General features: G+C 49.2%; 9 protein-coding genes across 9 annotated transcripts; 5 read left to right on the forward strand and 4 right to left on the reverse strand.

The window, feature by feature from the left end:
• Nucleotides 1-543: 543 nt before the first annotated feature.
• Nucleotides 544-3,014, forward strand: N7511_009301 (terpenoid synthase; the record flags this gene model as incomplete). Its single annotated transcript, XM_057131678.1, has 8 exons — nucleotides 544-805; nucleotides 867-895; nucleotides 945-1,207; nucleotides 1,273-1,819; nucleotides 1,880-2,198; nucleotides 2,253-2,358; nucleotides 2,527-2,626; nucleotides 2,691-3,014. 8 exons carry the CDS (start codon nucleotides 544-546, stop codon nucleotides 3,012-3,014), a joined length of 1,950 nt encoding a protein of 649 aa, XP_056979666.1.
• A 234-nt stretch (nucleotides 3,015-3,248) lies between these two features.
• On the reverse strand, nucleotides 3,249-4,197 carry N7511_009302 (copper chaperone CCS1; the record flags this gene model as incomplete). Its single annotated transcript, XM_057131679.1, has 4 exons — nucleotides 3,249-3,778; nucleotides 3,857-3,991; nucleotides 4,051-4,123; nucleotides 4,180-4,197. The coding sequence occupies 4 exons, from the start codon at nucleotides 4,195-4,197 to the stop codon at nucleotides 3,249-3,251; spliced, it is 756 nt and encodes a 251-aa protein (XP_056979667.1).
• A 242-nt stretch (nucleotides 4,198-4,439) lies between these two features.
• On the forward strand, nucleotides 4,440-5,918 carry N7511_009303 (uncharacterized protein; the record flags this gene model as incomplete). The annotated part of the gene is made up of 2 exons (XM_057131680.1): nucleotides 4,440-4,990; nucleotides 5,054-5,918. 2 exons carry the CDS (start codon nucleotides 4,440-4,442, stop codon nucleotides 5,916-5,918), a joined length of 1,416 nt encoding a protein of 471 aa, XP_056979668.1.
• Nucleotides 5,919-6,195: 277 nt separating this feature from the next.
• N7511_009304 (uncharacterized protein) lies at nucleotides 6,196-8,444 on the reverse strand (the record flags this gene model as incomplete). The annotated part of the gene is made up of 3 exons (XM_057131681.1): nucleotides 6,196-6,765; nucleotides 6,815-8,378; nucleotides 8,428-8,444. 3 exons carry the CDS (start codon nucleotides 8,442-8,444, stop codon nucleotides 6,196-6,198), a joined length of 2,151 nt encoding a protein of 716 aa, XP_056979669.1.
• Nucleotides 8,445-8,869: 425 nt separating this feature from the next.
• N7511_009305 (uncharacterized protein) lies at nucleotides 8,870-9,943 on the forward strand (the record flags this gene model as incomplete). The annotated part of the gene is made up of 4 exons (XM_057131682.1): nucleotides 8,870-8,915; nucleotides 8,970-9,154; nucleotides 9,231-9,635; nucleotides 9,689-9,943. The coding sequence occupies 4 exons, from the start codon at nucleotides 8,870-8,872 to the stop codon at nucleotides 9,941-9,943; spliced, it is 891 nt and encodes a 296-aa protein (XP_056979670.1).
• Nucleotides 9,944-10,634: 691 nt separating this feature from the next.
• On the forward strand, nucleotides 10,635-12,361 carry N7511_009306 (uncharacterized protein; the record flags this gene model as incomplete). The annotated part of the gene is made up of 4 exons (XM_057131683.1): nucleotides 10,635-10,787; nucleotides 10,847-11,113; nucleotides 11,187-11,391; nucleotides 11,457-12,361. The coding sequence occupies 4 exons, from the start codon at nucleotides 10,635-10,637 to the stop codon at nucleotides 12,359-12,361; spliced, it is 1,530 nt and encodes a 509-aa protein (XP_056979671.1).
• A 334-nt stretch (nucleotides 12,362-12,695) lies between these two features.
• On the reverse strand, nucleotides 12,696-13,176 carry N7511_009307 (phosphatase YCH1; the record flags this gene model as incomplete). The annotated part of the gene is made up of 2 exons (XM_057131684.1): nucleotides 12,696-13,006; nucleotides 13,062-13,176. 2 exons carry the CDS (start codon nucleotides 13,174-13,176, stop codon nucleotides 12,696-12,698), a joined length of 426 nt encoding a protein of 141 aa, XP_056979672.1.
• A 121-nt stretch (nucleotides 13,177-13,297) lies between these two features.
• Nucleotides 13,298-14,110, forward strand: N7511_009308 (mitochondrial 37S ribosomal protein bS21m; the record flags this gene model as incomplete). Its single annotated transcript, XM_057131685.1, has 1 exon — nucleotides 13,298-14,110. One exon carries the CDS (start codon nucleotides 13,298-13,300, stop codon nucleotides 14,108-14,110), a length of 813 nt encoding a protein of 270 aa, XP_056979673.1.
• A 426-nt stretch (nucleotides 14,111-14,536) lies between these two features.
• N7511_009309 (uncharacterized protein) lies at nucleotides 14,537-15,728 on the reverse strand (the record flags this gene model as incomplete). Its single annotated transcript, XM_057131686.1, has 2 exons — nucleotides 14,537-15,538; nucleotides 15,711-15,728. The coding sequence occupies 2 exons, from the start codon at nucleotides 15,726-15,728 to the stop codon at nucleotides 14,537-14,539; spliced, it is 1,020 nt and encodes a 339-aa protein (XP_056979674.1).
• Nucleotides 15,729-16,025: the final 297 nt, after the last annotated feature.

The raw sequence follows: 16,025 nt of genomic DNA on the forward strand, positions 1-16,025 counted from the left end.
TGTTGAGTCGTTCAAATTTCGATTTGCAGTACATGTAATGTATAGCATCTGGTCAGGATTATAAGGGGCATTTCGAGAGATCCCCAGAAACATAAGTTAGCTCCAAGCATGCAGGGCGTTGGCACAAACTCAAAACATAGCCTCCTGTGTAAAGGTAAATATTATATCAACAATGCCTCATGTAAGCCACACAGAACATGTACTTTAGAAAACAGTATATCCGGGCGTAAGTCTTTGCCAGTGTGGCTGGATATGTCGGAGCTCAATATTTACATCGCACTTTAGAGCCACCGCACATACACGTCATTATCTCTGTAATTTGTGATGCCCGTGATACTACAAAGAGAATCTTTTACACTATGTTGCACAGCTGTTATGGTTTCATTCGCTATCTCAGAAAAAAAAAGAAATTATGAATAGCCGAAGAACAGTGCCATCTGGACACATATATATATCGTGACAGAAAACCCACCCCAGCCCAGAACTGTTTCTTTTTTTCAACTCTGATTAAATCGCCGGAAAACAGTTCTTATCTCATTCATCATGGAAAAGACAAGATTGATCGATCCGGCTGTAGTAGCCCAATATTGCGAAACGAAATTTCCTGTCCGAGTGACCAAATACAAAGATTTGGCAAACGAAGTGTCTGAACGCTTCATCGCAAAATGGAGTCAAGAAATTGGCTTTGATCTGAAAGGATCTCAAAGTCAATATGGAGGCTGGGCTTCTCTTGTATACCCAGACTCTGGGGAGGAAGAGATCATAGCGTTGACCAAGCTCGGGGAGTTTTACTTTGGGAACAACGGTCAGTGTTCTACTTTCATTAGTCTAATAGTTGAAACAACTTGACTGACACATAAATCCAGACTATTCAGCAGCTTTGGATACCGCAGAGGTTGGTTCAAGACATCATGACAGACTGATATCAAGTTCATTAATCACAGGTAATCGACAAGACCATCAATGATCAACAGGGCCAATCTGTCAATCATGGCAGTAAAAAAGTCCTGTCTTCCGTGATGTGGAACTCTGCACTTCATCAGTTCCAATCCGAGATATTTCTGGACATGTTCTCTTCCAATCAAAAAATAGGAAGACTTCAGATGCACAACATCAGTCGGATGTTCGAGCGTGTCCCTCCGGAAATGGACGGATTCGCCCTCTTGGATACTCTACTGAAGTCAAGATTTCAGGGTGGACCGTTTGAGTAAGTTCTCAGCTGTGTTTTCCTTATCGTTCAATGCATACGAGAGACACATTGACCTATTCCAGCTGGACCGTGACCGCAATTGTCTTTGCATCGGGTCTCAATCTATCTCTCACGGATCTCAAATCAGTATCCTCAATCATCCAGCCAATTGTCGCAGCCTGTGCATTGGTAAATGATCTGTATACGTTCAACCGGGACGTTCAACTCAAACTAGATCAAAGCGGTTACATGAAAAACACTGTGTGGAACTTGATGAAAGACTTCAGTCTCACCGTACAACAGGCCAAGGAATTTCTGGTCAGACAGAAGATTATTCCCTTGGAGCAAGAGTTTATCAGGAAAAGACAAGACTACCTGCGAGAAAACCGGGTATCGCGGGATTTGGAACTATTTTTGGAAAACTTGCAGTACATGCACTCTGGTAATTGGCTTTGGAGTGCTACCTGTCCTCGGTTCAAAAATCTGACCCTCAATGCTTCCATTGGATCTTGTCTTGAAGATTCGGCAACTATCTGTGCTACTCTGCTATCAAAGGCACGGCCCGGCCCTCAGTCAACTGATCATGGCGCTATGGACGGGGGAAGAGTGGCAAGGGACCCTGATATCGATGTCTGTGATAGGACTGAACACATGCTATAGACATTTGCTAACATGAACCCTTCCTGTTAGTTCCTCATGGGTCCGATTGAATACTATCGATCCATGCCTTCGAGAAACCTCGCTGCTATTATCATCAACGCATTAAACCCATGGCTGAAGGCGTCCGAGGCGTCAATAATTCAGATCTCGAAGATCATGCGCCATGTTTTCGACAGCTCTTTGATGCTGGATGATATTCAAGATCACTCAACAATGCGCCACGGCTTCCCAGTGGCCCATGAGATATTCGGCGTTTCACAGACGAGCAATGCCGCTAGCTATTTGTTTGTTCTTGTCTTCGACGAGTTCTTCAAGCTCCAAAATCCGACTTTGAGTCAAAGATTTCTTGGTTAGTTCTTACATGCCTTTTGTATCAGAGGACTTTGCTGAATAGATGATCCAGGCGAGCTGAAAAATCTACACATTGGCCAGAGCCTCGATCTTCATTGGAGTCACTCTGGAAAATGTCCAACTGCTGAAGAATATCTTCACATGGTTCGCTTGAGTAAGTTTGTTATTACTCAATGTGCCTTGAAAACACATGTTGCTGACAATTTGAGCAGAAGCCGGTGGATACATCTGTTTGCTTGCCCAAATGATTTATGCAGAGGGCACAAACTCCAGGCCAGTCCATTTGTTCTAGGAGGAATGGCCGAAGAGGTCTAACCTTTCCACAGTGCCATCGACTGCGACGAACTCATTGAATTGGTGATTCTCACTGCGCAGTACATGCAGATTCGAGATGACTATGTGGATACAACTACTTCAACAGGAATGGTGAGTATAGAAATTGCATTACAAAGTATACTACAAGGCGCTTTGCTCTAACTCAACCTAACAGATCTACGAGAAAGTTGTCAACGGTGAGGACCTAGATGAAGGGAAGTTCTCTCTTCCAGTCATCCATATGTTTTCGCATTCCCCCAAGCGCCAATTGGTGGAAGCCATCTTCATCGAACGGTTGCGACAAGGAAAAATGCCAATGGAACACAAACGACTTGTTTGGGACGAAATGGAAAGCGTGGGTAGCGCCCAGTACTGCAGAGCAATTATGGAAGACATCAGAGCCAAAGTCCTCACCAGACTTGAGAAAATTGAGGAACAGTTTGGAGAGAAGAACTACAACTTCCGCTTGATATTGGAGTTTTTCTCAATGGAGAATTAGTGGAAGATGTGGAGGAAGGGGGTATACTTTTCTTGTAATATTCAAGAGCAAAGAAACAGATTGAAGAATAAATCATCCTCTGCCATTCATAATCATATCTGTGCGTTATGGCATCTCATATCCTACCTCTATACATCTCACTGGGTATGAAAATATCTCGCTATATGTCCAAAATTCAGCAATCACCTAAAACCTCCAGTAAACACCACCCTAAATTTCTCATCAAATCTCCGTTCAAGCCATACCCTTAACAACCTGCTCTTGTCTCTCCTGCCAAACATTCTTACCAGAGCAAGAGCAAACCATCTTGTCATTATCCCAGACACCAGCACTGCGCGCAATAACACCAACCAGGGTATTCTCATCCTGGCGCGAAAATGGTCCCTCAGCAGTCTTGGACACAACCATACTCCGACCAATCAATTCCCAAATAGCCACAGGTCGGTCCAAGAATACATTGCCGCGACCCTTCTCATCAACATTTACACTTCCCAAGATACCGCGGCCCTCCTTGGGTGGTTCAGCAGCGGCATCAGAGCCAAGAACCTTTGTCTTGACAGCCTCCCAAAGACCACCGGTTGACTCGGCACCTCGGGAGATATCTCCAGCTTCACGAATAGTAGCAACATATTTGCCTGGCGAGAGGCCATTAATTGTCAAGTCGACGAGGGTCATATTCGAGGAGACCTGGACCATACGAGCCAGGCCGCGGATCTTATCTGAGACACTTGTGCAGTGGGTTTCGAGGATGCAGACAGCGGAGCCTATTCAAATGGAGGGATCAGCCAACGTATATCAGGGATATTTGAACAGTGATAGGCTTGAAATGCGGGGATCCATACTGTTTGTTGTGCCGCTGCCGCGGAGGATAGCATCCCGGCCGGTGCTTTCAATCGCGGAAACGATGGAACTGGGAGGGGCGGTGCCTTCAATGAAGACTAGTTGGTCTTTGAGGTTTGCTTCTACCTTATTGATACCTGTCGAGAGGTCAGACCGGAGAATCGCGGATTAGAGCCAGGGTCCGAGGGATGTCTACCTTCCAGATTGTACAGGGAGCTGGAAATAGACTTGACACAGCCCTCGCAGGTCATAGGGACCGCAAAGGTCGTCTATCATTGAAGAGCACATCAGCATGAGGGCCTATTGAGTCACAGCGCAGACAGACCTGGAATGGTTCGATCATGGCGGGGAGAGTGTAGATCCGGCGTCGTAGGTAATGGAGATCTGTGATGTGCACAGGTGAAAAGCGCAGTCGAATATCAGAAAAGCAAGAATCCCTCGATATGTCCAAGAAGAAGAACTCCTGCCGTTAAATCGCAAGGCGGGGCGACAATTCGGATTTCAAAGCGAAGGAACTCGGCCCATTTCTGATCTCCAACGTCATTCCGAATCTTCCCCTACCGCATCCCTGTCGCGTCGGCGAAAATGGCCTCCAGATGGGCAAATGACGACCCCGAGACTGAGGCAATCATCGCTCAACAAAAAAGAGAAAAGGAAGAAAAGCGACGCGCCAAGGCAGAGAAACAGCGGAAGCTCGACGAAGCCAGCAAAGCTCAACGAGCTCGGCAAGACGCTCACAATGCACAGGGCCCCAATGGCGACTCTGGGCCTCCGCAGAAACGACGGAGACTTTCGAATGACCAAGATGCAGCTTCGAGCGATGCGCAGGTAGGCAGGGTCGACAAGGAACAGAAACAGTCGACGCTGTTACGGTTCCCGGTTGGGGAATGGGGGCCCTGCAGACATGTGGATAACTTCGAGAGATTGAACCATATCGAAGAGGGCTCTTATGGATGGGTGTCGCGCGCGAAGGATATCTCCACGGGGGAAATCGTTGCGCTAAAGAAACTGAAGCTGGATAACGCGCCGGACGGGTTCCCAGTCACAGGACTGCGGGAGATTCAAACGCTGATGGAGGCGCGACATGCGAATGTCGTCTATCTACGCGAGGTAGTGATGGGAAACAAGCTGGACGAGTGAGTCCCCCTACCACAGATCTATGACAGACCCAAACATGCTAATCAATTTGTTCTCAACAGTGTCTTCCTTGTAATGGACTTCCTCGAACACGACCTTAAAGCCCTCCTCGACGAAATGCGCGAACCATTTCTCCCATCGGAAATCAAAACTGTTCTCTTGCAAGTCGTAGGAGGCCTCGACTTCTTACATGCACAATGGATCATGCACCGTGACCTCAAAACCTCCAACCTATTAATGAACAACCGTGGCGAGATCAAAATCGCTGACTTTGGCATGGCCCGCTATTACGGCGACCCGCCACCAAAGCTAACCCAGCTGGTCGTGACACTCTGGTACCGTGCACCAGAGCTGCTTCTCGGCGCAGACAAATACGGCACGGAGATCGACATGTGGAGCATTGGCTGTATCTTTGGCGAGCTACTCACCAAGGAACCCCTCTTGCAGGGCAAGAATGAAGTCGATCAGGTATCCAAGATCTTTGCGCTGACGGGCCCGCCAAACTCGCAGACATGGCCTGGTTTCCGCTCACTGCCCAATGCCAAATCGTTACGGCTGCCATCGACGTCGGCTGCTGCTTCTTCTGGTAGTCTGCCTTTGTTGCCTCGGTCTCGATTCCCTTATTTGACGAATTCTGGGTTGGGTCTTTTGTCCGGGCTTTTGGCGTTGAATCCTTCGTCACGTCCTACGGCGCAGCAGTGTCTTGCGCATCCGTATTTCCGGGAAGATCCACGACCGAAGCCCAAGGAAATGTTCCCTACTTTCCCTTCCAAGGCTGGAATGGAGAGGAAGAGGCGTCATCATACGCCTGAGGCTCCGAAGAGGGGCCAGGAAGCACCCGAGCTGGACTTTGCGGGTGTGTTTGGCGGTGCACCTGGTGGAGATACAGGTGAAGCAGGTGCAGGATTCACTCTCCGGTTGGGATAGTCTGATTTCGCTATAGTGAAGAAGAGATGAACAAACAATAACGAACAGTTGATCAACTACCCATCATTTGACTACGAACCTGGCGAGCGGAAGCCTATGATATGGATTGCAAAAATGGATCACTGCCTTGGAATTCCACGTCGAATTGAAAACATCTAAGAATACAGTATTCCACAAATGGATAGAGGGTAATAAACAACAACATTGAATCCGCGGTCCTTTTTGAGAAGCTCAGATGCAATGCATCAACGAACGACTTCCACCAATCATTTTCATTCTACCAATGAGCGTGACTCGGCAGTCCGCGGTATTCAATATCATACATCTCTGATTCAACTTGTTCGTCTGTTCCACAGGCACTATGTGATGCAAACTGCAGAGACATGTTTGATGGGAACATAACCTCAGTCATCTCCCGATTTCGAATGGGAGAAGTCCAGTTCGAGCTTGAGCAGCTATGGGCACTGTCTTCCCTGGTTTCCTTGCAAGAATTTCTGAGTGGCTGATTGCCTCCGTCATAGTAGTGAGTGTTAGTCTTTCCGTCAACTAGGTAATACTCGTTTGCACCTAGTGTCGAAGTTGGGAACAGAACTTCACTGTCAATCGGTGACCATGGATTACTTGACATTGATGTCATTGATGTCATTTCCGCCGATGTACGCTCCGGTGATGTACTATCGTCGGCGTAGAGGCGTGGATACGCATGATCATCTTGTAGGGATTGGAACATACAATGCCCTGGCTCCACATTAGAAGCCCAGTACTGAGAATCTCGGTTCCGGTGATCGAAAGACAGTGCTCGGTAGCTTGTACGATTTGATTGGGTCACGCTGTGTCCTTCCATATCCTATTCTAGAGAGTTAGAACGTTATATCTGGATTTGAATTAATACTTACAGTCGACAAAGACATGTGAAGGCCAAATGAGTATCGGTTCCCTGAATCCCTGGAATTTGCCGGGGGTATTCCGTGCAGCATCACTTCGTCGATGGTATTAGAAGAATGTGCGAACTCTTGCGATCCATTGTCAAAATGCTGACGATCCAGATCGTTAGCAAAAGATGGGGTTGAGTGATTCAGTGGTTGCAATTCTTCCATGTCTGAAACATCCACAATAACACTGGATGTTTGCGGTGATTCCAAGATGAGGGTATCTTGATCATGCACTTCATATGAAGGTAAATCTCCATGTGCATTGTCTCGAGTTACGGTACATTGTGCTGAGTCTGAGCAAATTTGTACCTGAGAAGTGCATATGTCTTCTTCAGTGGGAAGGGTAACTTGACTTTCACGGGGCTCCCTCAACCACTGCTCCAGCATCTCTTGGTAGATTCCAGGGAACGCAATTTCCACTTCTGCGGAGCATTGCCTCGATATGGGGATTGATGCTAGATTTGTCGCGGTGTTTGCAAGTCCCTCTTCCGTAACTCGCGACGGATAATGTCTGACGTGATCCCCTGAGCGTCTTCTATGAGTGCTAAGATGACGGAAGATGCTAGGAGCCGTACTTTTGGAAGATATTGAAGACTGTCGACTTTCGGATTCTCTGTTGCCAAGCATCTCTTGTTGAATAGCCAGGTCATCGCTCACACCTGACACTGGATCTATTTGGATTTCACTGCCTTGTACTAGGTGTTCTTCCCAGGAAGACTGAGCATCATCGACTCCATGGACTGACACATCGAGCTCTTGATTGATCGAGATTGCGCCATCCCATGGTGATGCTGTCAAATCATGAAGCAAAATACAGTCGTCAGCAGCGCGATCATCCAATTGTAGTTCTAAATGGCCTGGCATAGCCCTGGTGCTTTGGGTCATCGTCCCTGGAGGTTCATCATCAACGAGGTTACTGCTTGTAGAGGGTGACTCGGTCGGTTCTGTCAGAGACGATTCCACAATAAACATCAAGTCTGGGCTTCGGTGCACTCTTATGATAGGGGATGCACTTGGAGACGTCGCAGAAGGTGCTGCTTGTAGCCCAGATACAGAATCACTGTCCGATGCATCATCGGTCCGGCTGACTTCCATCTCGTGAACTTCGAGGGTTGGCCATGGAATACCAGTTCGATAAATCTCAGTACCGAACACCAAGTCGTCTTGTGTATCCATACTGTAAACTGTCGGACGAAGACTATGCTGCTCTCGCTCTCGTCTCAAAGCAGCAGGGCTCACAAACCGTTCCTTTTTAGCGGCGTCTCCAACCTTGTCATCTTCAACAGTTGAATGGCGTAACAGGCCTGCTCTTAATGCCAAGAGACGAGAACGTACCCTGTGAAATGATTTCCTAGGGATGCTTTGAGTCCATTGTTTGCGCTTTCGGGGTTCCGACGAATTCAATGATCGTTGGCGATGGAGAGAAAAGGGCTGCGCCTGGGGATTGTGACGAGGGTCCTGAGGATTGAAGATGGGATAAAGGGCTCGCTCTTGACAAGTCGGTTGCCCATTTAGCTCAGGAATGCAGCTTTTCTAGTTAGCAATATGTTCTCTAGTTCCTCGGTTTCTGTACTTACCTAGCTCTCTTTCTCATTGATCGGAACATCAAAGACAATGAGAACCGCTGGCTGCGCGCATGATGTAAGCTCTGGATATTAGTATTCATATTGTAAAATTATGCAAAGACAAAGAAGACATGAGCTAAGAAGAGAGTTGAGACAATCGAGGAATAATGTAAGAGATGACAGGAGGGTCGACGAGGCAGGAGCAATCAATGCCACGAAATTGGATAGTCTTCTCAACTGCCTGAAGTCTACTGTCATCAAAAAGGACATTGTTGCCAATTGATCAGACACAATACAATAGCAGTTGTTCTTCCAAGGTCGATTCAGTGGACTTGTGGAGATATAGTTCGGCTCGGCCCCAAATAGATTTGTGATCGCCCTCCAAGCTTCTTTTTCCCCCCTACCTCGACTTCAGCTCAACCATCCTCCGTTGGACTCTTCGGATTATTCAAATATGGCAAACAAGAAGCCTGTTTCCTTCGATGATATTATTCTCGCCGGTAACTACTGCACTTTTTCGCTTACCCACGCGCAACTCTGACCCTTTCCGCCAGATCGCGAGAAGAACCAGAAGAAGAAACAGGAGGAGCTTGCCAACCAATTACTCGGAAAGAACCGACGCAGAAGCGCTCCCGCCTCGGGATCTGGCTCTGGCTCCGGCTTCAGCGCCAACAGAGGACAAAACAAAACACAGAATGCGAAGCCTGGAAGCTTAGCCAGCCGGATCGGAGTAGCCAAGGTAGGCGCAATCCGAGTCCACCACTATAACGCGACCAAAACGAATGGGCAAGCTCTAACAACCGACAAAAATCCAGCGCTCCACGCCCGCGACCGCGAATTTCAATAAGAACAAGCCAGCCTCCGCCATAAGCACCGGCCGACAACGCGGAAATACAGGAAAGAATGATCGCGCAAAGTCAGAACAGGTCTGGGATGCCATCCGGGCAGGAAATAGCCAAGCAAATGTCCGTCCCGCCAAACAGGGCCGGGCACCCGGCAACACTTTGTCCATCAAGGGCGCTTCCGGGCCATTTGTCGTGGTAGGAAGGAATTTTGCGCCTGGAACAACCGCTGCCGACATTCAGTCTGCCCTCGAACCTACAACTGGACCCATGCTCAGCTGTCGGATAGTCTCCAGCCACCCGAGTGTTGTTGCGGAATTTGCATTCGCAGAGAAGCACAATGCAGAGCTGATGATCGCGAACTTCGATAACCAGAGGGTAAAGCGTATTTTCCTCCTGCAGTTCAATACTTTCGCTAACATGCCTGACAGGCTGATGGAAGAGTCCTCGCCATGAGCCTCAAGTCCCCTAATGCTGGACCTACCGCCAAAGATCCCTTCACTGCCCTTCGCGCCCAGGCTGACCAAGAACGACTCCGCGCTCGCCGAAGTGCCGGCCACGAGAAAGATTTGCTGGCATCGCAGATGTCGCAGCCCGGCCTATACAGTGATAAAATGATGGTCGATACACCGCAGCAGAATAACAAGGGCAATCAGAACCAAAACCGTCGGAAAGGACGACGTTAAGTACTGATTGCAACAACGATACTTGAATTTGGCCATAGTTACTGGCGTGTGGAGTTTCATCATACAGAATGATCTGAGGGCCATATTTGCCACTGAAACTTGATGATATGTATGATATTATTAACCGTAGTGGATTCAAGGACTTTTTTGCACACTTTGAATAGCAAATACCGACATATCTGATACCTGGCATCCTATTGAAATCAGTTCCTCACAGAACATGGCTTTCTACTCTCCTCTAATGATTTGGCTTGTTTAGTGACTCAGTTCTTCAACTATGTACAGCGGTACATTGTGGCCGACCACAAGCACAGGATATCAGCCAGCCTTATCGTTCAGAGAAAGACCTTTTATCAAATAGCCTCACAAAAATCATCAATTGGTATAGTCTATATGATCTGGGTGCACTGCACTGAGTATTTGAAGCATTTCGTTGCCTCCGACAGTGATAGATACTATATTACCATTTTAGGACTAGGGTCAGATAAGCACCACGATAAGGCTCAAGTCACGTGCAGCGGAGCTTTTGCGGAGAGATTCAGGGAAACATTTACATTCAAGTGTTGGACATTTAATTGGAACCAGAGCCTATACTGCTACATACAGATCTAGGTTCTTGAGAAGACTCGGTCAATTAAGCCAAGAGCACAATTCTTGTCGAGGCCGAAAAACGACTTGACACCAAAGAAATATGAACCCAACGGCGAGGCGCGTAGCGTCGCATGTCCTACGCAGATCTCGCAATACAGCAGTTCCAAAATGCCCAAGAAGATGGAACTCTTCTGCAATTGAGCAGAGAACATGGTCCACGCCGCTAGCCCAGACATTGGCCAATGTTATGAAGGTACTTGCATTCCATATTTCGGTCCAATGGCACTTGCGCTGACTATTTTGCGGCTTTAGGTCACCGGCCCTGTCCCGATTGCGGCTTTCATGCGCCAAGTCTTGACTTCCCCTGATGGTGGATACTATACAACACGAGGAGAAGGCGGAGGGGTTTTCGGCAAGAACGGTGATTTCGTTACTTCGCCCGAGATCTCGCAAGTGTTTGGAGAGTTGATTGGTATATGGACAATTGCGGAATGGATGGCCCAGGGGCGAAAGAAAAGCGGTGTTCAGTTAATGGAAGTTGGACCAGGAAAGGGTACTTTGATGGATGATATGCTGCGGGTAAGTACTTGCTGTTACTTTCTACAATGAAGGTCGAGAGGATCGTTGGATTGACGGAGACTTTATGTGGCAGACTTTCCGCAACTTCAAGATGTTCTCTTCAAGTGTTGAGGCTATCTATCTGGTGGAAGCAAGTGGAACCCTTAGAGAGGTGCAAAAGCGGTTGCTCTGTGGCGAAGAGGCTGCCATGGAGGAGACAGATATCGGCCACAAGAGTGTATGCAAGTACTTCGATGTGCCCATTGTCTGGGTGGAAGATATCCGTCTTCTGCCGCATGGTGAGTGACAAGTCCAATGATCACCCCTGGAGCTGAGACTGACCGAAAACCTTGATCACACGCAGAGGAAGGCAAGACGCCCTTCATCTTTGCTCATGAATTCTTCGACGCACTCCCCATTCATGCCTTTGAGTCTGTCCCGCCATCCCCGGAGAACGAGCAGCCAGACCAGCCACGAAAGATCATGACCCCTACTGGCCCAGCAGAAATACACAACCCGCCCAAGGTTGCAAACACACCGCAATGGCGCGAGTTAATGGTAACATTGAATCCAAAGGCCGTTGAGGAAAATATTCAAGGAGAACCCGAGTTCCAATTGACCAAGGCCAAAGCCTCGACACCTTCATCTCTGGTGATTCCCGAGATTTCTGCGCGCTACCGGGCTCTCAAGTCTCAACCCGGATCCACCATTGAAATCAGTCCCGAGAGCCGTATCTATGCGGCTGACTTCGCACGCCGGATCGGTGGTGATTCTGCCGCTGCACTTGCTACGAAGAAGAACACCCCTCCCAGCACACCTTCGACAGCTCAGAAGAAGACTCCCTCCGGCGCGGCTCTTATCATGGACTACGGAACGATGTCGACCATTCCTATTAACTCGCTCCGTGGAATTAAGAGCCACGAAAAGGTCGCACCTCTTTCTGAACCTGGCCGTGTTGATGTCAGCGCAGATGTGGATTTCACCTCGCTCGCTGAAGCTGCCATTGAAGGCAGCGATGGCGTCGAGGTCCATGGTCCTGTTGAACAGGGTGACTTCTTGGGTGCCCTGGGCATCGAGGAGCGTATGCGCCAGCTCCTGCGTAGTGTTAAGGACGAGGAAAAGAGAAAAGTTATCGAGACTGGCTGGACAAGGCTGGTTGAGAAGAGTGGTGGATCAATGGGCCAGATCTACAAGGTCATGGCCATTGTGCCTGAAAACGGTGGACAGAGACGACCTGTCGGATTTGGAGGTGGTGTTCAGATGCCCTAAACCTGCAAGTATATTCTCGGTATCTTGCTGTAGACTAGCTTTCTCTTCGAACCCTTATGTACAATAATATGATTCATATGAATACATTGCACAAAACAATATTTTTAAGATATGTACGACGGTAACAAGGCCAAGGCACAACAGTTCAGGGTCCTCAAGAATGTCCATATAAACAAACCAAGGCCGGTGAATCACACCGTGATATCAACATCAGAAAGTCACAATAAAACCCATCAATGCATATTTTCAAGTGGTATCTCATTCAAGTTCATTGTCTCATAAAAAAAAACAGATATGCAATGTCCTCAAGACCCTTCAGTCGGGGATACAGGGCTCAATAATCTTCCCAGATATCCGCAGCATAGGCCTCAGTCAGGCGATTGTCATTGCCATACTTCTGCTGCCATTCCACAAATCCACCTTCAAGTATGAACACCTGCTGCTTCTGACTGTCTTCCGCACCAAGAGTAGCTTCACGCTCGCGCGCATACCGCAAAGCTGAAGAGGGGCCACGCTGCTGGCTGAGCGCACAGTGGAAGATAACCATCTTCTTGTCCTTCAGGGTGCGAATCAACTCTGGCATGCGGACATCTAATGTTGAGGTGGGAACCCAGATTGATGAGCGAATGTGGCCGCCAACATGGTCTTTTAGGTTATTAGCTAGTTTTCTATATCCAGAAAGATTCTTGTAGACACATACCAGAGTCTCGGACATCGATGACTGCGAGGTTGCTTGGCTCGCTGGCTGAGAGGAGCAGAGCTGCAAGTGCATCGCGACCCATGCGGGGGAGGGTTGCGATTGAGATGGATGACATTGTTTTTGCAGGTCAAGATGAGTGACAGATGTAGAAGTACCGTCTAAGAGTGAAATGCAAAAGATATTTGTAAATATAAGAAACTTTGCAGCTGTGATGTTCATGATATGCGAAGTGTAGCATGGAGCATGCACGTGACCTACAATTTCCAATCGGGGTTGATTTTCGACCAGAGCAACTTCAAGCCTCCATTGACCCTGTGCACTCCGCCAGACCAACCCTCCAATTCCACGACCGAGCAGACAATCCAAATCCACCAACTCCACCTACATCCCCTGATACATCCACACATCTCCAAAATGGACGTCCGCCTCCTGGCTCGCAGCCTCCGCGCCAGGCCGACGCCATTCCTCCAACAGCGAACCCAAATGTTCCCCCAAACAATCCTAACCTCAATCCGCTTCAACTCCTCGTCGTCCTCCCCAGAGGCCCCAACAAGAACCGACTCTCCCCCTCAGCCACACCCTCCACACAAGCCGCAACCGAAACGGCAACAGAAACCCCGAGCAAGAAACCCTCGGACTTCGACGACATCCTGGACAGACTGGACCTGAACCCCACCCAAACGCCGCAACGCAGCCGTCGAGTCTTTTCCGACACCCTCTCCCGCGCCGTGGGCCAAGGCGCCATGGGCCGCGGGCGCCGCGGTGGCATTCCCCCCCAACGCAAAATCGACCTGAAGCTCGGCCCATCGCTTGGCCGACAGGCAATTGTCGAGCCTGAGCGTGGTCAGGACCTTGCCTCTGCACTGCGCAGGCTCAACACTACCATTGTGCAGAACAAGCTGCGTCAGACTGCTAATGCGCAGCGCTTCCATACGCGGAAGGGTATGGTTGCCAAGCAGAAGAAGATGGTGCGCTGGAAGAGACTGTTTAAGGTCTCATTTCAGAGTACTGTGCAGAAGATCCAGCGCATGCAGACTCAGGGTTGGTGATTTCCTTCCCTTGCTTGTTGGCTGTGTGTATGTATATACCGAAGTGGCTGTTCCTGGGTGTGACGGGTGGTTTGAGCAGGCTTTGATGTGGGAGTGGCTTGGAAATGGGATGTGTCTCTTTTATTTGTTATATGTGTACAATTATTATCTTGGTACCTTTGATTGGTTTTGATTTTGGCTCTTGCATTAGACATGGGAATGCATTGCACTTGATTGAATTAACTTATCTGCTATGGTCGTTTCATGTAGAGCATAGCATCCATAGCATAGCTGTCGTCTTCGCAATCAGTTCTTTCGTCTTTCTTATAGGGTACACTGTACACGCCCATAGAACGTCACTTTATCCCAGCCTATACAGATCACTCTTTCTCGCTCTCGCTCACACACACACACACACACACACACACACACTTCAGCAGTAATAAATCAGTCCCTCTTTCCAGTAGGGAATCCATACCCACCACCACTAGCCCCGTTCCCATTAGGCGAACCAGAATAACCACCATACCCATTAGCCCTGCCCCCATTGCCAAAAGTAACACCAGGACCCTTGGCACCTCTAGCAGGCGTACCACCCAAAAGCCCATCACCATGCCAAGCAGGACGTCCACGGCCGCCATTCCTCTCCCAGTAAATAGCAAGCAACGCACCAACCGAAGCAGCCATCACAAAAAAGAACAACTTGGAGAAGAACGACCCAGCCGCCTTCCCAGACCCAGTAGCCAAAGACAACCAAGACGCCGAACCAGGCCGAACCGGCCACCCAATACTATCACCACCCTCCAACCAAGCAACATGGAACGAGAACGTAAGCGGCTCACCGCGCACAACCTTGGTGCCATGCCCAGCGGTCCACGGCTCACGCGCCGCCTGCGCAAGAGCAACAGGCTCCTCGTCCTCATCCAGCCGCGGATTCTTGCCAGTATTATCAAACTCAGGCGTCGAGTACGCAGTGCCCGCAACGGCGAATCCGGGCTGGCCAGATTGCGCGCCATTAAGCGTCTTCTGCTCGGCTGCCGCGTCGGACGCCATGTTGTGCATGACCACATTCATGTCTGTCCAGATGTGCAGGTGGCTGCGTTGCAGGGTGCCCTGCAAGGCGATTGTGAGTGGTGTAAAGGGTGGGCCGTTATCAGTCAGTGCGGAGAGGGAGTCGGCTTCGCCAGAGGATGACTCTGCGTCTTCGGCTTTGGTTTTCTCCGTGTGGTCGCCGTTGTTGGCTTGGGTGAGGGGTGCTGTTGGGATGCGGCAGGTCATTGGTACGTCGGAATGGACGTAGAACTCGAGGAGGTGGTACATCTCATCGGTAAGTGAGGCGATGGTGCAGGTTATTGTTTCGGAGATGCCGTAATGGATGGAGAGGGGGCGTGCGGTTTCGTTGCAGGTTGCGAAGGGCACATATTGGAGTTTTCCGAGGTCGTCGGTGATCTGGAGGGTTTGTTAGTTGACTGATTCTTCTTATTTCGTTGCGCGTGGGTTCGCGGGTTGTTGTATGCGTGTCAGGAGGGAGGTTGGGCGCTATCGCTTACATGTTCTCCTTCACTTGAGGACGAGTCTTGGTCAGTGATGCTCTCGTATGCTCGGTATAAAGAGGACTTACATGGTGCGATTCAGACATGATACTGGAATGTCTTCTCTCAACCTGTAGCCATCGTTGTTGCCACTGTTGCTCCCCGCAAATGCTCCGCATGGCAACAACGCGCTCAAAGAAAGCAGCGCCACTGCTGCCGAAGATCGGCTCAATTGATGTGTAGGAATCATTGTTATTACTGTAAGGACTGTGAAGAACTCGCCCCGCGTCGGCGAGTTTGTGTAGAAAGATGGCGCAGGGGTCCAAGATGGAGTTCTGCCGTTTTGCGGAGGCGAGTGGCGGCGAACCAGGCACAAGGAACTCCCCTTACTTGTCCATACCAGA

This window comes from Penicillium nucicola, assembly GCF_028828085.1.
Source record: "Penicillium nucicola strain IBT 29836 chromosome Unknown utg000010l, whole genome shotgun sequence".
Taxonomy (NCBI): domain Eukaryota; kingdom Fungi; phylum Ascomycota; class Eurotiomycetes; order Eurotiales; family Aspergillaceae; genus Penicillium; species Penicillium nucicola.